The sequence below is a fragment of the Cavia porcellus genome, unplaced genomic scaffold, assembly GCF_034190915.1.
Source record: "Cavia porcellus strain 051 isolate PalLab524CR breed Dunkin Hartley unplaced genomic scaffold, mCavPor4.1 scaffold_20, whole genome shotgun sequence".
NCBI lineage: Eukaryota > Metazoa > Chordata > Mammalia > Rodentia > Caviidae > Cavia > Cavia porcellus.
In genome coordinates, this window is record NW_026947503.1 from 34,204,416 (window position 1) to 34,230,286 (window position 25,871).

Genomic DNA, 25,871 nt, shown 5'->3' on the forward strand with positions numbered 1-25,871 from the left:
AGCATCCAATCTTCCTTGAATTTTTTTGTAGATTTCTGCAATGAATCCATCAGGACCTGGGCTTTTCTTTGTTGGTTAGGTTTTAATTATGTTTTCAATTTCTTTAATTGAATTGGGTTATTCATCAGTTTCATATCTTCTTGATCTGGCTTTGCTAATTCGTATGTTTTTAGGCATCTTTCCATTTCTTCTGTGTTATCAAACCTATGAGAGTTGAGGTTTTCGAAGTAGATATTGATGATGTGTATTTCCACAGGGCTTGTAGTAATTTCACCACTTTCATTCCTTATTGCATGAATTTGAGTTTTTTCTTTCCTTTTTTGAATAAGGTTGGCTAGGGGTTTATCAATTTTATTTATTCTTTCAGAAAAAAGGCAGCTCTTTGATGCATTGATTCTATGTATTGTTTTCTTAGTCTCTATTGAATTGATTTCTGCTCTGATCTTTATAGTTTCTTCTCTTCTATGAGCTTTGGGCTTGACTTGCTCTTCTTTTTCCAGAAGCTTGAGGTGTAACATTAAGTTGTTTATTTGTGTTCATTCTGTTTTCTGAAATGACAATTTATTGTTGTATATTTCCCTCTTAGGACCACTTTCATTGCATTCCACAGATTTTGGTATGTTGTACCTGCATTTTCATTGAATTGTAGGTATTAATTTCACCTATAACCCATCGGTTGTTCAAGAGGTTGTTACTTAATTTCCATATGTTTGTGTAGGTTTTACAGTTTCTTTTGCCATTAATTTCCAATTTCAGTTAACTGTGGTCAGATAATATGTGTGAGATAATTTCAATCCCTTTGCATTTATTTAAGACTATTCTATGGACTAATATATGGTCTATTTTAGAGAATGTCCCATGTGCAGCTAAGAAGAATGTGTATTCTGATGTGGTTGGTTGGTGTCTTGGTTACTTTTCTCTCGTTGTTGAGACAAAATACCTGATATCCAAAATTAGGGAAGTAAAGTTTTATTTCTTACAGTTGTTAGAAGTTTCAGTGAATACTCAACTGACTACAAGACAGGGTGAACATGGCTGCCACAAACAGCAAGGCCGGAACAGGTAAGAGAGAAAGATGCACCTTCTTCCTGCCATTATACTGTATACTGGCTCCACCCCTGCGTGGGTGTAGCACTCACACCACCAATTCAAGTGCTAGACAATGAACCAATCACAAATGCTAGATTTGGCCATGTCCAATATTGCATGTGGCTTAGGGATGGGCACTGACATAAACTATGACAGGTGGAACACTCTGTAAACATCTACTCAGTCCATTTGTTCACAGATTGAGTTCAGTTCTGTTACTTCTTTGCCAACTTTTTTTTTAGTTGATCTATCTCTTTGTAACAAGGGGATATTAAGATCCCCTGCTATAATAGTGTTATTACAGATTTGGTTTTTCATGTTTATTAGTATTTGCCTTATATAATTGGGTGCTCCTGTTTTTGGTGCATGTAAGTTTATGATTGTTAACTCTTCCTCTTGAATTATTCCTTCTTTATCTCTTTTGACCATTTTTGGTTGAAGTTTACATTGTCTGCAAACAGAATGGCTACCCCTGCTTTTTTGTGGGTTCCTGTCACATGGAATATTATTTTCCATCCTTTGACTTTTACTCTACGAGTTTCCCTTTGAGTCAGATGTGTTTCCTGTATGCAGCATATTGATGGATTCTGTTTCTTTATCCATCCTGTCAACCTATTTCTTTTAATTAGTGAATTGAGACCATTTACATGGATGGATATAATTGGTATGTACTGGCTCAACTTTGTCATGTTATTTTCCTGCTGTTGGTTTTTGCTTTTCTCTCTTGTTTAATTGCTTGTCCTGTTTGGTGGTTTCTTTCTGTTGTTGTTTTGATCTCTACCTAGTATGTCATTCAGTACTCTTTCCAAGATTGGTTTGGTGGACATGAATTTCTTTAGTTGTTCTTTGTCATGGAAGTATCATATTTATCTATTAAATTTCAAAGTAAGTTTTACAGGGCACATCAATTTGGGTTGAAAGTTGTTTACTTTAAGGACGTGAAACACTTGATTCCCAGCATGTATTAACTTGAGGGTTTGTCCTGAGAATTCTGACATGATTCTAATAAGCTTTCCTTGATATGTGAGTTATGTCTTTTGTCTAACAGCTTTTAGCATTGTTTTTATGCTGAATTTTTGAGATCTTAATTATTATATGTCTGGGTGTAGATTTATTTTGGTTATGACTGTTTAGCATTCTATCTACCTCACTTACCTGTATATATGATTGTTTTCCCATGTTTGGGAAATTTTCTCCTATTACTTCTGCAGATAGTTTACTGATGTCTTTTACATTGACTCCTGCATCTTCATTGATGCCTATCAATCTTATATTGTTTCTCTTTGCATTGTCTTGGAGCTGGTAAATTGTCATTTCATGCTGCCTTGTTACTTTTAAAAGTTCTTTCCTTACATGATTGCTAGCTGCACTCCTGTCCTTAGGGTCCAAAATTCTATCCTCAGCTTCATTCAAATGGCTTCACCAGCTTTCATTAGAATTTTTTAGCTCGGATATGTCTTTGAATTTGTTTCATGCATTCTACTCCTTTTGTGTATTGTTCATTCAAGATTTCCACATTTTCTCATGCTCCTGTACTTTTTTTAAAATCTATATTGTCTCTAGCTATGCTGAGCAACTCCTTTATTAAGGCTGTTATTTCTTTCTTTACATGAGAGATTATTTCTAATCTGATTTCCTCTATAGCCTCATGGATTTGTTTCTTTACTTCACTTGCTATCTTTTCAGAAATTTCAGGTGTATGACTTCTAATGTCCTCTATTTTGATGTCTCCTGTACTTGTTCTTGATGGACTGGATGTTTCAGATTGCATTTTGCTTTTTCATTTTGTCAGGTTCACCTCTTGAGTTAATATTTTTGTCTTTCAATCCCACTAGTCTCAACTATCCGTTGTGTCTGTCTTAGGGTCCTACTGTGTGGTTGATGTTTGTTCACTTACTAGGTCCCACAATGAATAGGTGAAGCCAACACTTTAATTCCTCCTGTAGGGCCTGTTGGTTGAGTCCTATATTCTAGGCTGATTAGCCTAGGAGTATTGATGTAAGTCAGCCCTCATTCCGTTGTCACTATGGCTTCAGCCTGTTCCAAGCTACCAGATTTACCTGGACATAGTGTGCACCTCAGCTGGGGATGACATGCATTCTACTCCTTTTCTGTATTGTTCATTCAAGATTTCCATCATTTTCTCATGCCCCTGAACTTTTCTTTAATCTATATCTTCGCTAGCTATGCTGAGCAACTCCTTTATTAAGGCTGGGGGAGGCCTTCTTGGCACTTTCCTCAATCCACCTGGTGATCTTTGTATGGAGGAAGTACTCACCCACACTCTTGCCAGACTCACCAAGGTCCTACAGCTGGGAAGGTGTTCACTGCTGCTCCTGTTTACCCACTGAGGTCCTCTATTTGAGGGGGAAACTCACCTGACTGTGGCAAGCCCGCTGAGGTCCTCTGTGTGGGTAAGAAGTTGCTGAGGTACCTGCCAGTCCACCAAGGTTCTGCAGGTGGTAGAAGGGTAGTTGTCCATGGGCTGCTGTAGTCTTTTGGAGGAGTGACCAATGATCCTGCCAACCCCTAGGTCCATGGAGGGAGGAGGAGGGCTGAGGTCGAAGCTTCCATTGACCTGTAGGTCCATGGAGGGAGGACAGTTATCTTGTCTTTTGTATATCTGTTGTTCTGTTGATTTTATACTTTTATAAGTTTCATGATAATAGTTGTTATCCTTTCACTTTATAGTGTAGGACTCCTTTCCAGTTCCTTGTAAGGTCAGTCTAATGGTGATGAGTTCCTTATTTTTGTTTTTCTTGGAAAATATTCTTTTTTGTTTCTGAGGAATAGGTTTCCTAGGTAAGACATTTTGGTTGGCAGGATATTTAAAAATTTTTTTTCTAATATTTTTAGGACTTTGAATATGTTATCTCATTTTTCCCTAGCCTGTAACATTTCTGCAGAATAGTTTGCTATTTTTTAATGGAGATTCTAAGTGACTTGACATTTTTCTCTTACTGTTTTTAGAGTTCTCTGTCTTATACTTTTGACAGTTTAACATGCATTGGAAAGGATTTTTTTTTTTTTTTTTAGCTTTTTCTTTTAACGGTCCTTTGAGTCTCCTGGGCTTAGAAGTTTGTATCTTTCTTAAGATTTTGGAAATTTTTCAACATTTCTTTTGTTGAATAGGTTTCTATGTATCTCACTCACACCCTTTTTTTCCTTCAGGGATACCTAATGTTCAATAATTCTCAATGCTTTCCTTGTTCTTTTTAATTTAAAAAAAAAATCTGACTATATTATTACAAAAAAACAAACCCTTCAGTTTTAGAAATTCTTTTGCTTCATCAGTTTTGGTATTGGGACTCTTCACTTCATTTTTTGTTTTACTAATGAAGTTCCATAAGTGCATGATTTCTTATTAGCATTTCATTGTGAACTCTGTCTCTGTTGAATTTATCATTCACACCATAAATTGTCTTAATTTTGTTAACTTCCTGTTAATTTTTCTTGTGTTTCATCCTTTCCTTAAAAATCATTCTTTTGACTTGTCAGATCATTCATTCTCTTCTCTTCTCCTCTCCTCTCCTCTCCTCTCCTCTCCTCTCCTCTCCTCTCCTCCCCTCCCCTCCCCTCCCCTCTTCTCTCTCTCTCTCTCTCTCTCTCTCTCTCTCTCTCTCTCTCTCTCTCTCTCTCTGTCTCTGTCTCTCTCTGTCTCTCTAGATGGCACATAGTGTTGAACATTGAACGCAGAGACCCATACATGCTCGGCAAGCCCTCTACTGCTGAGCTACATCCCAGTTCCTCCACTACCACCATTTTAAAACAATCTTAGTAAACTGAACATGAAATCCTCCTGCCTCAGTCTCCTGAGTAGTTGAGTTTGCTATACACCTGGCAGTGTTTCTTCTTCTTTGGGTTCTTGTTGTTTGGGAGTTATTGTATGCTTCTGGAGGCATTTTGTTACCTTACTTTTTGACACTTCTTATATCCCTACTTTAGTATTTATACATCAGCTGGATCAGTTGCCTCTACCAAAATTATAGGATGGCTTTATATGTAAGAAACTTTCTGCTGCTCATGTGTCTTAGGGTGTTGGCTGGATATTCTGCTTTGGCTCTGATTCCAGGTAGATGCTTTACTATAGCATCTGGTTCTTTAGCTATAATCCATGTTAGCAGTATCTGCAAGTATCGCAGTGGCCTAGGCTGCAGTGTTGTGGCACACACTGCCAGTTAGAAAGCAAGGTAGCTTTCTTAGACTGGGAGCTCTGGGCACTGTGTGCCTGGATACCCATATCAGGTGTCTGTTAATTGTGCAAGGATGGGATCACCCCAGTGCCAGCTGGTTATGGCACAGTATGTTTGGTAGAAGGTGCCTGTCAGTGTCTGAGTGCCACACAGGGGAGAGACTGAACCACTGGGCTTAGGTAGGGTACCTGTCAATATCTGAGGACTTACAGTATAGGTGTCAAGATGCACAAGGCCATTGGATCTTCAGCCCTACCAACTCCTTTTGAGTAGTAACATATTCACAGTTCTCAGGCACTGTGTCATGGCCCTGTTTGGGTGGGACGCATACTCTGTGTCTCAGGGTCCTCAGAGACTCAGACTCCTTTTATTGCACCTCTGCCAACCCTGGGATAGAGCTTCCTTCTTTAGTTCCAGTTAGCATCTCAGTCCAAACTCCAGGACAGAATGAGAGACAGAGAATAAAAAGTGAGGTGAGATGTTGGGTGAATCTTAAGGTTTCTAGGAGTTGCTGGGAGATACTCAGATTTACTAAGCGAGAATTTTAGACATGTATCAAACTGAGAAACAGTCGAAGTTGAGAAATGAAGTTTTTATTCATTGCAGCCATATGCCTAGCTAAAAAAAATTTAATATACAATAAAGGGAGTAATGGGTCATTGGGGAACAACCAGTGTCCCCTGCCCCATCAAGTGTATTTGCCTCATCATTGGAAACCAAAGACACTAGAAGGAATTTCAATAGCACAACTACTATATTGCATGGTGGGTGCTTAAAACAAAAAAAGGTCCTTAGAGTCAGATTGCAGAGAAATCCTTAAATAAGCAGTATAACTGGAACATACTAGGGAACATTTCTATCCCTAAATGAGCCTCTAGTCTTGATTTTTCTATTCTTGTTTATATGGCACAGTGCTTTCACAGAGTAAATCTTTGTGATTATTTTTCAAATGAATAAAAATGTTACTCCTCATAGGGCATTTTGAGTAAGTAAAATACTTTACAAAGCTACAAGGGATGGATATTCAAGTGTTCTGTGAAAGGTACATTTTTGGATTGTACTCTCCACTAGATACTGCACAGTCTGTTAGGAGTTCACATTATATGGATCTTTAATTTTCACTACGTCTAGGTTCCTCATCTTCTAAAAAACAATATCTAAGTATAGTTTAAGAATAAGAAATTCAGTTTTAATCCAGGCTAATTTCTGTACAGCCAGCTGATATAAGACTAGAAGTAGTAAGCAGTACCTAGTACTGCAGGAATGTGGAAGGAAGGGAGAGAGAATGATTCTAACTTGAACAACAGGCTTTATGAAGTATAAGTCCCTGAAATGTTCTGTTTATTTGTGTGTTATAGTACTTCAGGTTGAACTCAGGATCTTCACACTGAGCTACATCCCTAGCCCTTTTTATTTATTTTTTATTCTAAGACAGGGTCTTGCAGAGTCATTAAACTGCCAAGGCTGGACTTGGACTCATGATTGTCCTGCCTCAACCTCCCAAATAGCTGGAATTACAGGTGTGTGCCACAGTGCCTGGCTGAAGTGAGCATGAAGAGTATTTCCACAAGTAAAGTTAGGGGAACAGGAAAGTCACATCTGTAACTAAAAACCATCAATAGGCTAACAAGGAAGAATAATTTTAGAATGTATACTGGACTGATCATCATTGTTCAGTAATGACTTTTCAATTTTATATCAGTTAATGTTTCCTTGTGAAATTTTCTTCAACTTCTTTTTCTTTTCTTGGCAGTATGTAAGAAATCAGATACAGACATCAGTGTTAGGAATCATGTTAACATGATTCTTTGCAAGACTATTCATTGCTTATAGTTTGTATATAGACCTTGATTAAGTTGTTTCATTTTGTTTTGTAATTTTTAAGCTCTTGATATGCTAGTACAATATGAAGCATTTTATTTTGTTTTGTTTTTGTAAGACAGAGTCTCACTATATAGTCCAGACTGGCCATGAACTTGCTATACACCGCACATTGGCCTCAAACTGGTAGTTCTGTTGCCTCAGCCTCCCAAGTGCTGAGATTGCCAGTGGGTACCACCACACCTGACAATATGAAACATTTAATGCTTTCATTAGGGTTGGATCTAGTCCACGGCTAACTTTGGGAAACCATGTACAAATTGATCCATTCCATTCCACCTTACACTGTTTTGCAAAGTGAACATGCTGATGCTAGTAACTAAGAAGGATGTGGTAGCTAGTTCTTACATCTGTTTGTTTCACATAGAATAGCATAGGAAAGTGTTACTATGACCTACATTTGGCTTACCCTGGAAAGAAGCTGAAAGAATTTAAGCTGTTTAGCAGTAGCTACAAGTCTTTGGAGGCATATAGGACAGATGGATGGAAACTTACTAATGTCATTCCTAATCCAAGATTCTGTGATAATTTTACTTTGAAGCAGTGGTTTTTAGGCTTTGTTTCCTGCTTTGTTCTTCTGCAGGCCTTATGTTTTCTTTGCTAGTGGCGGTGTGAACAACCAGGGCTCAGTGATACCCTTTTCACTACTCCAGCGCCTCCCAGAACAGCTCTGCTCTGCTTTTTTGTTTTATACATTTCTCTTTCAGATCAAATTACATTTGAAGAAAGAGTTTTGTTGCTTTAAGTACATGGGAACATACATATATGATGGACTATCAAGGTTAATCTTAGGGTTCTTTGAATTTTCTTTCTAGATAGTGTGTATCAGAAAAATAGCATTATTTTGTATCATCCATGGAGTTGTGTTTTTAAAAATAAATCATGAGTTCAACTATTTAAACTATGTGCATTTTAAAATATATTTGTTATGTAGGAATTTTTTATCTTTCTATTAAAGGCTACGGAGTTTTTCTACTTGGTTCTATTTTTTATTATTTTGCTCTCTGATTTACAGAATTTTATCTCTTAGAAGGTAGACTATGGATTCCTATAGAGAAAATCCGTTTTATTAATTATAAAGCATATGTCTCAGGCTACCAAACCAAATATACTGAGTGTTTTGAATTAAATATTTAGTGCTTCATTGACTATTTCCTCTGACTTCCATTAAGACCCTGAGAAATAATTCTTCTCTAATAAGCCTCTTGTTTGGGGCCAATACTTGGATTGATGTAGAGTGTAGAGTGAACCGTCACAGTGGCGTTTGGGGTGTGGTAAGCTTTCCTTAGTACCCGATTTGATTTCATTATAGTTCATTTTGTTAGGAGGTTGGCAAATTTGTTGCTGCAGTATACACTTTGTTTTTGTTTCTAGATAGCTGGTAGTACCTAATTTCATTTTGAAAACAATTTTGATATTGATTTGGAATAAGAAATGTAAAAAGCATACAGAGATAATAATGGGTTTGACATTAAAAGTTTTATAATAAAAAAAAGGCACATGGTCTGTGCTTGTACAGGACATACAGGACTAAGCCTGGAATCTATAACGTGATTTTCTTCCTCCCTAGAATACATGTGATATATTTGACTAGCATAGGCTAATGCTTCATCATAGACAATCATTTTTTGCTACTTTGTAGTTAAACCTTTCCACTTACTCCAGACTGGACTGTAGTTTTCCACTTTCCAGACCATTGTAAGTTATACAGGATATACTTTTTGGATTCTGGATGTTTTTCTGTGTTTTTGTATGTATCATTCTTTTTTATTATTGAGCAGTATTCCACTATACGGATACAGCAGTTTATTCATTCACCAATTGAAGGACATTTGGGTTGTTTACATTTGGAGGCAATTATGCACAAAGCTGCCATAAAAGTTGATACTGAGAATTCTGTGGGAACCAAAGTTTTCATTTCTCTTATGTAAATACTAAGAGTGGTGTTTATATGGTAAGTCATATGTTAAGTGCTATCTTTAACTTTATAAGAAACTGACAGTAAGGCATGTTGGTGTGTGCCTGTAATCCCAGCCCACTGGGAAGCTGAGGTAGGAGCACTGCAAATTTGAACCCTGCTCGAGCAATTTAGTGACTTAGCAAGACCCTGCCTCAGAATTAAAAAATTAAAATAAAAAGGGCTGAGAATGGAATGGCTGAGTGTGAGGGCCCTGGGTACAGTTTCCAGTACAACAAAACAAAACTTTCCAAACTCTTTTTAAAGGGGCTATACTGTTTTGCATTCTTAAGATAGTGTGTAAGAGTTCCAGTGATTCCATACCGTCAACTGGAAACTAGTAGTGTCTTTTTGTAAAAACCTTTTAATAGTCACGTAGTCCTGTCTCATAGCTTTGTGTTGCATTTCTCTAATGACTTGTAATGTTAAGCTTTTTTTATGTGTTCCTTTATCGTGTGTGTGTAATGTCTATTCAGACTTTTTGTCCCTTTGTATTGGATTGTTTGGGCTTTCTGTTTTTGAGTTTTGAGTTTTAAATAAATTTTGGATGTAAGTCCCTTACAGGATGTGTTTTCCAAATATATTTCTACCAGCCTTTGGTTTATCTCTTAACATTATCTGTTAAATAACTGAATGCACAATACCCCTTTAATATTTTTCCCTTGGTACTTAATTCTTTTTAGTGCTTTCTTCTGTTGCTATTCTTATAGCTATAACTGGCATGGATTTATTATTTTTTTTCAAATATTATTTTGTGAATTTAATATGGCATTGTTATATATTTTATAGTTGTTATTTTTAGTATGATTATATTTTAAACCTTCAATTAGTTTATAACCTATTTGTTGAGTAACTATTGTTTATTTTTCTTATAGATTACTTTGAAACTAGCGATGAAAAAGAACAGACAAAGAATTCATAACTGTCTATCCCAAAGTAGATGATAATCCTTGTATCAGATTTTCTTGTTCTTTGAACTGGTCATCTGAAAGCACTTTCTATTCATAATAAATCCACCCCAACCCCCTTCAAGATTTCGTTTGTACCATCTTATCCATTTCCTATATCCAATTGTTAAAACTTTTATCTTTAATAGAATATGTAGCCTTTCATAAGGCACTGAAGTTCTGAAAGTTGGTAATTTATTGCTAATTTTGATCTAAAATATTCTAACGTAATTCACAGAATAAAATAAATCACAACTACTAACATCTTCAAAACAATTTCAGGTGACCAATCATGAGATTAATTATGTCATTCTACTTCTCTCTTCTGCTTGAAAAAAAAAAGCTTTTATTTGATTTGGGCCCAGATGATTAAAATGATTACATGATTTGTGCTTCTGAAAAATGGAGACTGTGGAACTTTTTAAGGTTTAAAATAATTATCAGTGAAGGTCTCAGAAAAAAAATTATCATGTAGGTTCCAGTTGCCAGTGATTTATAGGCCTTTTGCTCAATTCTAAGGAAGGAAGTAATTTTATGTTTATGATTATTACTCTGAATCCTAACCCAACCTAAACCGTCATCAGAAAAATGTAAAGGCAATTGTGATGTAGAAAAACTCCCATAAACATAACTATGGATTATTGAATCTGGAATGTTAATTTTCCAGTTTTCCTCCCATAAATCAATAAATATTATGCACTGTGCTGGGTACCAGGGAAACAAAAATAGAAACTCAGCTTCTGTCCTGAAGGGTCTTAAGATTGAAAGAAAAGATAGAAATAATAACAGTTATAAATACAGTTTATAAAATTGTCTGGTGTTAGTAAGCATAAGGTTCCCTGGGAACCTAGAGGGGAAAGCACCAAAATGTGCCTGCAACTGGGGAAAACTTCTTAAAGGAGTCCACTTAAAGAAAGGAAGAGTAGGAGTTTGCCAGGAAACCAACGAGATTGAGCGAGAGCCTCTCCACATAGTTGGCAGCAGATGTAAAAATCCAGAAGCAAAAGGGTGGCCTATTTCCCTAGGAAAGGGGACCCTTGGGTACCCCTCAGATGCGTTGGCAGTCAAACTCACACTTTCGGTAGCCTGTTTAGAACAGTGGATTGATGAAACCAGTAACAGACTTTTCATCTCCATCTACTCACACCAGTGAGCTTCTATCTCACAATAACCACATTTCTGTGACAGACCACACCAGAAGTCCTTGCTTGTCGGCTCACAGATGTAGGTGTGGCATGTGTCACTGCACCCTGGGTAAAGAGTTAGGGGTGTGTGGATATTTCAGAGTATATCCATGATCACAACTGAAAAATGACTCCGAGATGGTCCTCTGTGGATGAGTTATTAACATAATTTTCCCTCTGTAGCAACACTTGTTCTTATTTTTAATAATTTTCAACTCTTCTAATTATATAGCATTTTATCTTGTGTGTATTTTTTCCAGCTCTGCCATAGAAAGGATGTGACATAAATATTTAATCAGTCTCAGCAGAATTGGCTTTATTTCATTGCTCCAGATTATCTAACTTCAGTGATCTAATACTTGTGGCATGTATAGCAAAGAAGCAAAACTTACAACTCAGGTTTTTAAGAAGAATTTTATAACAGCTATAAATTCTTTTGCCAAAAGGTAATTTGTAAAATATAATGACTTTTAAAGTGAGCAAGCTTTTTTTTATGATCATAAAATATGCTGAATGTGCTATTTTATTCCTGTTTCTTTGTGAAGTTAGTCTTTCTATTACATTCTTAGTGTTTATGCCCCAGATTATTTAGTGTAGACAGATGTATGTGGACTGGAAAATACTTCTGAATCTAGTCTATGGTCATTGCTAATATCCCCCAAAGACAAAATTTAAAAACAAATATCTTGCTTTCTCCAGATGATATGAAAAGGTAAATTTAAAAATTTTAGGCTACTCATGTGTTTCTATTAGCTGTTTCTGTAATCAGCATGTGCTGTGGGTCTGTTTTCTCCTCAGTTGACTCCACTCCCAATGGACCCTGGTTCTTGAGAGTCTCATTTTAATGAGTACTCTGTCAATCTACCACTTCCCCTGCTATAAGGAAGATCAAACAGCATTGAAATGCTTCTTTTAAAATATAAATTGTGAGCTAATCTGTAAATTATTTAAAGCAAATTTTGTTGTTTCCTTACGAAGTTTTCTTTACTGTTCTCTTTATCTTCATTCTATTTGTTAGAAGAAGTGTTAGAAAGGATTGGGGAGTAAATGTCTATGTTTGTGAATTTTTAGGCTTTTCTTACTGGACCACAAATGGAGCAGGCAGAAACACACTATTAACACACTGAAATACAATTTCAGGTCATATAGCAAACTGCATTGCTGGGAACCAGGCCAGCTTCACATTGCGGCATGGCCTCACTGGGCATGTGCAGAGCAAATGTCTGTAGCAGGACAGCCACGACAACATTCTTTTTAGAAAATTGCTTTGTCCAAAGTCAAAAGACATTTTTAACGTTGTGTAGAAAAGAATGCTGATAATAAACTGATCTTTTTATCCATGCCTATAGACACAGATTGTAACATCTATAAAAACGAGGGATTAGAATGTATTTAATGAGAAGCATAGACCCTTGCTATTTATAAAACTTTTTTAAAAAATTATTTTCAAGTATCTAGTCTTGTTTACCTTAGTAATATATAAAAATTAGTGCCTTTAAGCATTTTGCATTTTATAAAGATGACATTCTGTAAACTAAACTGTGACCAAAACTTCAAAGAGAGGTTGTTCTCAAGCATATTCTTAGAAATAATGTTAAGAAGTAATACGATTAATACTATAGTTACTTCCAAATATATTTCTGAATCTAACACCTTATTTATTTATTTATCTATTTATCTGTACTGGGAATCAAACTCAGAACTGCGCACTCGCCAGGCAGGCATTTATGCCACTAAGCTAAATCCCCAGCTCCTGACTCTAACACTTTAAAATCAGGAATCAAGTAATTTGATAAAGATATTATGAAATTACTTTTAGAATATTTGGCTATTTTTAAGTTTATAAAAAGGTTTAATTTTCAGGTCTTTATTACTACATCCTTGTCTCAAAATGAGTTCCTCATACAAAATAAAAGTGCTTACTGGATATTTTTAAATTAGTACAGAATTTGATTAAATTTCAGTGATAATACAAATTTTAATTGCTTGAAAATTTTATGCTGCAAATTTAGAATTTTTTATTCTGAATTTATTCAGCAACTGAATAACAGTTTGTAGAAAATCTATTTATACTATTAAAGAGTTCCCTTTTTATTTTGGTGGTCTCATACCGCTTTCTAGATCTGTCAGTGAGTATTAAGTCATTTCTTTCTTTCTGAGCTGGTAGATGGTTTCTTTCAATATATTTTCCAGTACTTGGGCCAGTCTGCTAATCCTTCATACTAGAGATTCCCAGGATGTTCATTGCTGGCTGTCGATTCAGCTCTGGGAAAAATGGTCTCTACTGCCAAGGAGTTAAATGATTCAAGAGTGTGCTTCCACCACAGTGTATATTTCTTGCCATTTTTCCAGATTTCTCTTTGCTTATTTTCTTTGATATAGAAGTTTTAAACAGTATGAAATAGTACAAAATCACATGTGTGCTATTTTATAAATTTTCTTGATATGTAAAAATCTCTTCTAGAAACTGAATGCATATTCATACAAATGAACAAATCAGTGGGATTAAGTATATCCCAGGGTATCTTTCATTCAAATTGTTTTAATGAGTGATACTTCTAATATTCACACAAGGGACTGTTGATTACCAGTGATCTCCTCTCCCCTTCCTTTCCTCTCCCATCTCCCTTCTCCCTCCTCCCCCCACTGCCTCCCTCACCTCCTTTCTGAGATGATCAAGTCCACTTTAATCTACATATAGATGACTCGATAACATATATCCTCTGGGTTCTGAGACTTAATGTGTCCATTCATTCTTGATGTGACATCTTCTAGGCTTCTCGAGTCATCTCAAACTCAGTGTCCAAAATGGAAATCTTGCCCTTTCCCATCCTTCTTTGATCTTCTGTACCTGCTTCTGCTTCACTGAATGGCACTTTCTATTACATAAGCTAGAAACCTGGGACACATTTTTATTAAATTTGGTGCCGGGGATCAAACTCATAATCTCATGCTTACCAAGCAGGCACTTGTGCCATTCAGCTCTACCCCTGCCCCCACCCTCACCCCGGGACACTTTTGACACTTGTTTTCTCTCACCTATCATATCCAGTTCATTACTTAAATTTATCCATTCTGATCCAGACCGATCATTCAAGAGCATATCTCATCCTGAAACTGCTCTGCTTAGTATACTTTAGACACTTCTTAATGAATAGAGATAACACTCATCTGCACCATGCTTCTACTTGTCTCTCTTCTCCCAAAAGGTCAGCTCTTGCTGAATTGTCCTTTATTCTTGTATAAGAAACACATTTTCTACCAGCCCAGCTCCTCAGTCTTCATGGTTCTGCTGTTTGAAGTTTTTTTCCTCTTTATAGTCACCTTGTAATTTTGGCTGATTCATTGCTTTTGTAGGAAAACCTATTCCAAATTTCATTCTCAGTATTTTGTTACCTGTTTGTATTAACTTGATTGCTCAGTAACTTGTCTACCTTAGAATATTAAATTCTTAATATATTCTGATGGCAAATTTGCATTTACATTGTTCCTGATGACCTGAAAAACATTGATTTATTTAGTTCAATTTAGAACCCACACATGATTCTTAAAACACATTTGACTATTTGTGATTATTTTCAAACTGGCAAGTTTGGTTTTTTTAAATGTTATTAGAATACACACATATCAATTTAGGTATTTCTGTGGCTACTCACAGCAGTTGCAAAGTTAAATAGTTGTTAGACAGTGAAGAACGCAGGTACTTGTTATCTGAATCAGTAAGAAAATAAAACTCTTGACTTGTAACTTGGAATTGTATTCTTTTCTGTTTTGTTTTCTTTAACTCACATCTTTAACTTGTGGTTAACAAATTAGTTGTTTCTCAGAACATCTTGCATTCTGAATTTTTTTTCTCATGTACTTTAATTTATTCATCCTCATTTTTATTACCAACTGAAAATAAACTGTAGGGTAGATCATTCAGATTTTAAGGGTTTTTTTTGTTTTGTTTTTTGGTACTGGGGATTGAACTCACAACCTTGCACTTGTCCCTGCAGACGCTTAAGCCACTGAGCTAAATCCCCAGCCAAGTATTTTTCAAAATACTTTAAAAATGTTCCTGTATGTTTCCTGTTTTGTCATGTCAGGAGATGTATAATGTCTAATTACCCTGGACATGATGAGATTTATTAATGAGGTCAGATGGTGGTAGCCTAATCCCATCATTTAAAGTCTACCATCATTCTTTCATGCTGTAGTTAAGTATTAATGACCTTTGAATTAGTAATTTCATTATAGGCTGCCAAATGACAATTTTCTATTACAACATTATGCACATATTTGTTAGGAAGAATTCTGTAAAGAACATTTACTTATCAGGTGTGGTTAGTTTTTTGGTTTTGTTTTTAAAAGCAAAACATAAAAAAGAATAGAAATGATACAGAATTTCAAAAAATAGGAAATTAATACTAATATATTGCATATTGTTATCTTAGAAGTAGTTCAGGTTACAAGTTCTAGGCATAAAAAATGATGAAACAAACAATGCTGTCATTCCCTTGAATGGTTTTACATTGTCTTAATATGTTTGATGCTACAGTATACGAAGTTATACTCAAAGATTTCAAGGAAAGAGACACTATGGTAAACTACTTTTATGTCGGGATTATCTTGTGGTGAAACACTATTTTGCTTAAATGGTTATGTTTTGACCTGTGCTGTTTTGATGTTATGTCCTCTTTTATCTCAATCTCCTTTTTTTTATTATTTACTTTTTTATTTTTATCTTTTTAATTAAGGGGAAAATTTTTAAAAAGCAGAATATATTATAGTAACCCAGTTTGATTTCCTATTAACTTGATTTAAAACCTGTATTGCTCTCACCATCTTGTTTTGACTGATTTTCCTCTATTCTGTTTTGCTTGATAGTACCAAGTTCAAAAGTATAGGCAACAACTGTGAAGACAGTAAGATTCATTATGACACCCATTCTGGTTGACTATTACCTTCTTTTGCAGACCTGCAATGTCACCAATGTTTTGGTTTTATTGGTTTTATTCTTTACTGTTTTGTTCAATTTTATTATAACTGATGATACAGGCAAATCTTTTTAGGATAGCAAGAAGCATTATGGTAACCATTGTTGATCACCTTGTATTCTGTTTTTACATTATGTACTATGTCCATCCTTTTGATTTGCCTGACTCTGTTCTGTTATGTCACATTTGGTTTTACTCTATTCAAAAAAAATAGTAAGAACTGTGGGAGTAATAAAACCCAAAATGTGTAATTGTCATTGTACAAAAGAGAGGAAAAGAAACTGCTCTAAAGGATATAACTGCGTGTATATTTAAGTGTATAAGATAGATAACCGTATTACTGAGTTTTGTTGGATCATTGAACAGAACTGTTTGCAGTCTCGCTGTTTGAAAGTCCACTTTATATGCTTTAATTTTGTATCTTGAACAACTATTTCTAAGATGACAGTATGTAATCTATTAACTAGTGATTTCCTACTGTTTATTTTTTCTGAAATTCTGTATAACTTGTACCCTTTTTCTGCATTTTTTTTCCTTTTTCTCCTTAAATAAAATTTTTAAAAAACGACAGCACAAACTGTTGTTTCTGATGAGCTAACAGTGACTAGTATCGTTATCTGTCTTACATACTTTTTTATATATGGATACTACATTCATATAATCTTTTCCTTTCTTCCTTTTCTCCTTTCCCTTATCCCAGTTGCTCTTTCCTTTTGAGCATTTTCTTTCCCTTTCATTATTACAATATCTGTTGTCAGCTGTGGTTAGTTTTAAAGACTGGATTAATTTTTATTTTTTCCTTTTAATATTTAATGTTTAGAAATAGAAATATCCCCAGTAGTAACAAAGACATTTAAAAATTTATCCTGTTTAATTAAGAACTCTTAGATTTTTAAGTGTAGCCTATATGTTTCAATTACTGGCAGAGTAGTTATTTTGATTTCTGATTGTTGTCTTTGACCACCAGACAATCCTTTCTGTTGTCTGTTAAGTCTTTTGACAGAACCCCATTCATCTTTGATAATTTTCTTCCTTGCCTTTAGATCAAGGCTGTCTCAGGCTCATTTGTACATTTTCTGTTTCAGTCCTAGAAATACTCATTATTCTAAGGAATCTTGTTTCCTTTATTGAACATGATATTTGGAAACCACCTGTACCTTCCTTTTACTTCTTTGCCTTGACCAATTGCTTTGGCAAGTACTTGCAATATTGTGTTGAGTAGAAGCAGTGAGATTGGGCATCATTGCCTCATTCCAAATCTTAGAGGAAAGACTTCAGTTTTTCAACACAGAGTACAGTATTAGCTATGAGTTCTCAATGTGGTCTTTAATGTATTGGGGTACAATTCCAGGGTACCTAATTTGATTGGAGTTTTTATCCTAGAAATACACTGCATTTTGCCAAACACTTTTTCTGCCTCTAATGTGAGATTATCATATGCTTGTAGTCCTTCATTCGCTTGATGTATCACATTTATTGACTTGCCCATGTGAGATCATCTTTGCATCTCTTGGATAAATTTCACTATCACAACAGATGATTTTGACAATATTTGTTGAATTCCGTTTGCTAGTATTTTATCGAGAGTGTTTACGTGTATGTTTATTGAGGATATTGGCCTGTAATTTCCTTATAGTGGCCTTGTATCAGGTTAATACTGGTCCTATAAAAACAGTTTGACAGTATTCTTTTCAGTTTTTTTGGAAGAGTTTGAGAAGGACTGATACCAATTCTTCTTTAAATGTTTGATAGAATTCAGCCATGAAACCATCAAGTCTGGTGCTTTTCTTTGATGGTTGACATTATATTAATGACTTAATATCCTTATATGTTATCAATTTGTTTGTTTATGATTCAGTCTTGATGGTTGTGTGTATCTGGAAATTCATTTATTCTACATTATCTGATTTGCTTTATAAGTGTTCACAGAAGTCTCAGTTTTTGTATTTTTGTGGTATCACTTGGAATGTCTCTGCTTTCATTTCTGGTTTTATTTATTTAATCTTATCTTTTTCTTAGTGAGGATGAAGGATTGTTGATCATTTGTGTTATTTTTCTAGTCTCCATTTCATTCACTTCTGTTCTAATCTTTCAGAAATACTTTCTGCTTTTTTTCTAGTTCTTTGATATGCATGTAATGTTATGCTGCTTATATGCAGTATTTTTTATTTTTTGATATAGACATTTCTTGCTGCAACATTTCCCCTCCCTTCCTCATTTCATCTTTTCCCTCCTATCTTCCCCTTCCACTCCCCTCCCTTCTCCCAGTACAAGGGAGGGAGCCCAAGATTATGTATATGCCAGGGAAGAGGTGCCACTGAGCCACATTCCCAGCCCTTAAACTTTTCTCTTAGAACTGCTTTTGCTATATCTTATCTGTTGTAGTATGTTACCATTTTCATTTGTCTCAAGAATTTTTTTTTTTTTTTTTTTGTCTTTTTCCTTTTTATCGGTACCGGGGATCAAACTTACGACTGCCTGCTTGCAAGGCAGGTGCTTATGCCGCTGAGCTAAATCCCCAGCCCCCTTGTCTCAAGACTTTTTAAAATTTCCTTTTTAATTTTCTTTATTGACCCATTGGTTATTCAGGAGCATATTGTTTAATTTCCATGTACTAGTGAGTTTTCTGAAATTCCCTCTGTTAATGATTTCTGGTTTCATATGCTTGTGGTCAGAAAAGACACAAGATATAATTTCAGTTTTATTACATTTGCTAAGGTTTGTTTTGAGCCCTCGCATGTAATCTTCCCTAGAGAATGGTCTGTGTGTTCTTGAGAAGAATGAGTATTCTGTGGCTTTTTGATGGGTAAAATGTCCGTTGGGCTTCTTTAGTCTAAAATCATGTTCAAATCCAGTGTTTTCTTATTAATATTCTATCTGAATGATCTACTTATTGTTGAAGGTGGGAATTGAAGTCCCTTATTATTGTATTATACTCTATCTCTTCTTTAAGATCCTTTAGTATTTGTTGTATATGTTTAAGTGCTGTGATACTGAGTGCATGTATTTTTCCCATTGTTTTGTCTCTTCATGAGTTAACTCCTTTACACTGTGGCCTTCTTTTTCTCTTTTGACAGCCAAAGTCTATTTTTTGTGTGTGTGCTAGAAGTATAGTTGTCTCTGTTTTCTTTTGGTTTCCATTTGTATGAAATATCTATTTCCATTCCTTCATTTTCAGTCTGTGTATTTTTAAAGGCCCTTACAAGTGAAGTGAGTCTCTTGTAGGCAGCAGCATGAGAAAAAGAAAAAGTAAAAAAAAAAAGAAAGAAAGAAAGAAAAAGTAAAATTGTCACTATTTATGACAACATGGTCTTCTAATATAGAAAATTCTATAGACACTACCAGAGAACTGTAGTAGAATATAAAATTAGTACTGAAAAACAGTTACTAACATTTCTATTCACTTTAACAATGAACTATCCAAAAGAGAAATCAAGAAAATAATCCCAATTATAATAGTGCAAAAATTACTTAGGAATAAATTTAACCAAAAAGATAAATGACCTATGACCTGAAAACTATAAAAGGCTGATGAAAGCAATTGAAGAAGATACAAATAAATGGAAAGATGCCAGTGTTCATAGTCTAGAAGACTTAATAGTGCAAAAATGCTGATAGTACCTTGGTAGGTTGATAACTGGTGGTCAATTTGTAATACCAGCTGAACTGAAGCAGCGTGGTACTGAGCATGGATGGCCCACCTGAGGACTGTTGCCAAGATAAGGAGAACTGGAGAGGAAGAGTTAAGCACTGCAAGTTCTCCATGATGTTGTTGGTTTTCCATGGTGTTGTTGGTTCTCCTGTCATCATTGGCTCTCCTGGAGGAGCTTGTTAAGCTTCTTTCCTGCTGTGAACTTGGCTGTTTTCACTGTCAGAGGATCTTGGGACCTCGTTGGCACTAAATATGGCTGTGGTTCACTTTGGGGGAATTCCAGTCTTTGCTTTGAGCATGGCTTCTTGCCTCCAGAGAAGATGGTATACTGTTCAGTCTCTAGGAGAAGCTAGTCATGTTGGGCTTCCTAATAAGAACTCAGCTGTCATCATCAGAGGAGTTTGGGACCTTGTCATTGCTGAAGATGACTGTGGTACTTTTCGGAGGAGCTCTGGTTCTTACTTTGAGCCTTGCTTCCTGGCTCCAGTGCAAAACCCTCAGCCTACTGGCACAGATCCTTCATCTTTTGCTGGCACAGACTTTCTAGCTTCTACCACTGACCTTTGGACCTTGTCAGTGCAGATCCCTAAAACAGACTGCATGAGTCATTGTCATAGGCTCTAGGCCTCCAGTTGGACTCATGGTGGGTTTTGTCATGGGCTTAGGTCTTTAGCTGGACTCATGCAGGACATTGCTGTGGGATCCAGGCCCTTAGCTGGATTCCTTGGGTCTTAGTGTGCAGATGGATTTCCTGTTCTTGTATTTAACTCTTTGAGTGACTATTATAAAATAATTCCGTAAGTTATGTGTCCTGTATGTGCTTGTTTCGCTTGCAAACCCTGACTATAACAGTGCCCAAAGTAGCTTACAGAATCAACTTAATTCTTATCAAATTTAGACAAAACAGTCTCGAATAACCAAGTTAATCACCAGCACAAAATGCTTTAAAATGCCCAGTCATGAGAAAACTGAGAACAAAGCAAGAGATACTAATTGATTTTAAACTATACCATATAGTAATTAAAACAGCATGTTACTGGCCAGAAATGACACATTAACCAATGCAGCATAGAGACCAGAAGTGAACCCATACAGGAATGGTCAGTTGATTTTTTAAAGATATCTTAAAGATACCAGAAATATTTGAAGGGGAAAGTGTAACTTCTTCCATAAATGATGCTGGGAAATGTAGAAATTCACATACAGAAAAGTGAAATAAGGCCATTATCTCATGTCGTATGCAAAAGTCAACTCAAAATAGATTTTTAAACAAGATCTGATTTAGAATCTGTGCAGGACAATAGAATCTTTTATTATTATAAATTATTGTCATATCCATAAGCATAATGGTGTATCTTCATTTGTTCCAGGTTTTTTTTGTGTGTGTCCAACAGTAAATTTTTATCATTTTCTTCATAGAGGCCTTCCTTACTAATTTCTTGATATTTTATATCTCTAGTAATGAACTATTAATAAACTTTCTTCTATGAAAGAAAGGAAAGCAAGGAGAAGGAAGAAGGAAAAAGGGGAAGGGAAGGAACTAGAAAGGTAAAAGATAGGATACAGAATATTCTGGGTGGTCCTCAAAAGTTCAGTCTGTCTCTGGTAATTTAAGCATATATAAATTAAGCTACTAAAAAGTTGTATAAAACAGTACTAAAATTGTATTATCAGAGTACTGTAAAATACATTATTAGAAAACTTGACTCTGGGGTCTTTTGTAAACCATATTCTTGCTTGTAGTTTTTGGCATCCTTTATAGTCTTGAGTGTTTTTTTAGGACAGGACATTTTCCTACTTTATTTTGGTGAAGGATGACCATATCGAGTAAAATTTCAGAACTACATATTGCATAATCTTGGACATTTTCGTATATGAAGGCACTAAAATTTTATTTTTTATGAAAATATAACTCTTAAGTAAAAGTGGCTGTTTTTTATGGGATAACTCCAGACCACATTTACTTACTTCCCACGCTGTAGATTTTCTGATGTTCCCAAGCTTTAAGTATAGAGGTCAGAATGACATTTTAGGAGTCTAGATTTTAATCCCATAATTTAAAAATGGAAATTATTTAGTTTATCAAAAATATTAGTTCTTTTCACATTAAAATAGTTTTTGATGTCTGTGATACGGTGTTTTTAATACTTTTCATCTTGATATTGGACTTACGAAAGTTGCAAAAACAGTACAAATAATTTTTACCTTTCACAGATTCCACAGATGTTAAAAATTTACATTTGCTTTGTCATTGTATTCATCTCTTTCTTAAATTGAGGATGAATTTATAATTATAACGTGCTGTATTGTGTTCCACTAAGTACTGTAGTATGCGTTTCTTAAAAATAAGGACATTATAAAAATCAGGGAATTAACATGGGTTTTAAAAACTTGTCTGCCAGCATTAAAGTTTTGTCATTTGTCCTGCTAATTCCCTTTCTGGAAACTATCCCCTCCGCTTAGTAGAGGGTCCAGTACAGAATCACATGTTAGTTGTTTGTTCTCTTTCATCTGCTTTAATCTGAAACAGTCCCTTGGTCTTTGTCTTGCATGGCCTTCAAAAGTTAAAGAATGCAAAACTGGCTTTTGTGAAATGACCTTCCATTTAGTTTTGTCTCATTTCTTGGGATCAGATCTGTGCTGTGCTGTGATCATAATCAGGAGTCACGTGACGTGTGCTTGTCCTACCCTCCCCCCTTCCCTCCATTCCTGATGATAACATTAACTGTGGTCACTTGTTTATGGTCATGGTGAATCACATTTTTAAACAACACAGTTTTTATGGCTTGTTTTTTCTCAGTTGTATGGATTTACGGATTTCATTTTGGCAGATTCCTATGTGCACATAATGTGCTTTGATCATTTTCAACTCCCCATCACCCTCCTTACCCTGTCCCCCCCACTCCTACTTCACATTTTAGGGGATGTTTCAATGTATATAATATATTTTGCTCATATTCACCCAGTCTATTGCCTACCCTCACACCCTTCTTCATCTCTCTTACTCCCTTCCTCTTATTAATAATAGCCTGCCTTTTACTTTTTTCTCATCTTTTTTAGATTCTACACATTAGGAAAAACATATTATTTGTCTTTCTCTGTCTGGTTTATTACATTCAACATGATGGTCTCCAGATCCATCATCCATTTTCCTGCAAATGATAGTTTTGTTTTTCCTCATGGCTGAAGTCTGTGTGTGTGTGTGTGTGTGTGTGTGTGTGTGTGTGTGTGCATCTGTGTGTGTATCTGTGTGTGCATGTGTGTGTGAAATACTTACTTTATCCATGTTAATGGGCACCTAGGTTTGTTCTGTCTTAGCTATTGTGAATTGTGCTGCAGTAGACATGGGTCTGCAGTTTTTATGTTATCTTTGTTTTTACTCTCCTTTGGAACAGTCCTTCCTGAGGACCATTAGACATACCTATTTAAGACTTTATAACTCTATCTTATCTTGGATTACTTGCTTAGTAAGAATTTCAGTTTCAGTTTGGTTTTGTTATTGTTTAATATTGGTCTTTCCCTCCAGATTGTAAGCCTTGCGACAGCAGGGACTTACAATTTGTGCCTTACACTATCTTCAGTGCCTAGAGTATTTCTCCATATACTAGGTAGGAGATAATGTTTGGCTATAGTAGTTGATTGGTTGGTAGTTAAATGGATACTTGGATTATTCATTTGTGAAAATTGTCCCATTTTAAATCTTCTAATTTATTTGTTTAATTTTGAGTTCTACATGTTTTAAAATGTGTCATACCTTTAGTGACTTGTTATACTTTTGGTTGTGTTCTCTGACACGGTCCCCTAAGGCTAGCAGTATGAACATTACTTGGTGTGTTTACTGCTTCGTGATACACCTTGTGCAACTGATTTTTTTGTTTTCCTCTTTGTAACTTGTTATGTTTATGTGACTTGAATGCAGCTCCAGTGAAACTGCTATGGTAGTAATAATGATTTTTACTGTTCTACATTTTTGTAGTATCTCTTCAGAAGTTTGGAGTAGGTTAAGGTTTTTAATTCTGTGTTGTTTGTAGAACTGAGGTTCAAAGGGATCAGATAAAGCTACCTGTCACTGAGGTGAGTCTGGCTGCTAAATTTTCTGATCCTTAATTCAATCAGATGCTTTTGCTATAGCATCTCTCTTTTGGCTATGGTGTTATCGCCTGGCTGCCAGAAATATGTTTTGTAATACTATGATGAGAAAATACCTATGCCAGTTTGTTCTACCACGGCAGAGTTTATGTGGCTCATTAATTACACCATCATATTTTCATACTTTTCTCCCTGTGGGTACATTTCCCCTCCCTGTTCTTAATAAGAAGGTTTAGGTGCACAGTAAAATGATGAAGAAAATACAGAACATTCCTAAATACTCACTGTCCAGTGTGGTGAACATTCTCTACCAGAGTGATGTATTTGTTACAAATGATGAACCTGCATTGACACGTGATTATCACCCAAAGTCTAGAGTGTTTACATTAGATTTTACTGATGCTATTGTATGTTCTATAGGTTTGGACAAATATATAATGACTATTGTAGTATCATACAAAATATTTTCATTGCCCTAAAACTCCTCTTTGCTTTTCCTGTTTATCCCTACCCCCTCAACTCCCAGCAACAAGTGATCTCTCTGTTGACTTCATAATTTTTCCTTTTTCAGAATGACATAGAGTTGGAATCAGTGTAGGCTTCACTGATCGACTTCTTCCACTCAGTAATATGCTCTTGAGTTCTTCTGTCTTTTCATGACTTGATAGCTCTTTTCTTTTTCACATAGAATAATATTTTCTTTCTGTAGGTAAACAGCGTATCCATTTGTCTAATGAAAGGGTATTTTGGTTGCTTCCAAGTTTTTGCAGTTATGGATAAAGCTACTGTAAATATTCATGTCAAGTGTTTTGTGTGGACACAAGTTTCCAACTCCTTTAGATAAATTCTAAGGGACAAATTTCCAGGTTACATAGTATGAATGTGTTTAGTTTTGTGTCTTCCAAATTATCTTCCAAAGTGTCTGTGCCATTTTGCATTCTCTTCAATGATTAAGAGGTCCTTTTGCTACCCATCCTCTCAAGCATGTGGTATCCAATGTTCTGGAGTTTTCTACTGTTCTCGTGAGTTTATAGTGGTGTCTTATTATTTTAATTTGCATTTCCCTAACCATTTATGAGGTGGAACACCTTCTCATACGCTTATTGGCCATTGGTATATCTTCGGTGAGGTGTTGTTCAGATACTTTGCCCTTTTTTATGTGGATTGTTTTTCTCTTATTTTAATATTCTCTTTTAACAGTTGTGAGTTTGGGGGGGCATCACCTAGTGAAGGTACACAGAAAGCTTTGAAGACATAAAGAATATATTTTTTTGAAGGAAAACTTCTCTCTTTCTGTTTCTCTCCTTTACCTTGTCTTTCAGTTATACCTGCCGCCACTTGCGGAGATATGTTTATGTGTTGGACAAACTGTATTTCCCCCACTCTCACTGTTCTACGCTTCAACATTGCTTCTCGGCCCTCAGTGACAATGGAGAGGAACTCTTGTCTTTAACTTGCTCTCACATTCTCAGATCCTATGCTGCCAGGTTATTAACCTCTGCTGTCTGTTTACTGCATGCTGCACGTTGTGTATGACTGATACCTGCATGCTTTACTGGCACACATGCCAATTGAAGGGTAAAAGTGAAATTCTATATTTCAAATGCTACTAAATAATGCTTTAAAATCATGGATTGGATTTGTTTCTTTACATATGTCTTCTTAAGTACCGTATATTTCATGGGAGATAGGAGGGCTTTCAGCCACACAGTTGTCGCATAAACTTGTCAGAAATTTTCTTTATTTTGTTCCCTTTGGATAACTCTTGATTAATAGTAGTTGGAATGTTCTGTCTGATTTGTATATAAAATAGGTTTTACAGTGACTTAATTATCAGTGACGTTTAAGTTCTTTCTTGGTATGTAAGCTTACCCGAGAGCTTGCTATATGACTGCCTCCC

The 25,871-nt window shown here is 35.5% G+C and overlaps 1 protein-coding gene across 4 annotated transcripts in view; it reads left to right on the top strand.

The window, feature by feature from the left end:
• The window catches only part of Dym (dymeclin), a 415,428-nt gene that overhangs the window by 216,250 nt on the left and 173,307 nt on the right, over window positions 1-25,871 (top strand). For 3 of the 4 annotated variants that reach the window (XM_063231704.1, XM_023566826.2, XM_063231705.1), the window contains one exon: window positions 25,294-25,458. The exons of the other annotated variant lie outside the window; for it this stretch is intronic. In XM_063231704.1, coding sequence (XP_063087774.1) covers window positions 25,294-25,458 — 165 coding nt within the window. The remainder of the gene's footprint in view (window positions 1-25,293; window positions 25,459-25,871) is intronic. 4 annotated transcript variants of the gene reach the window in all.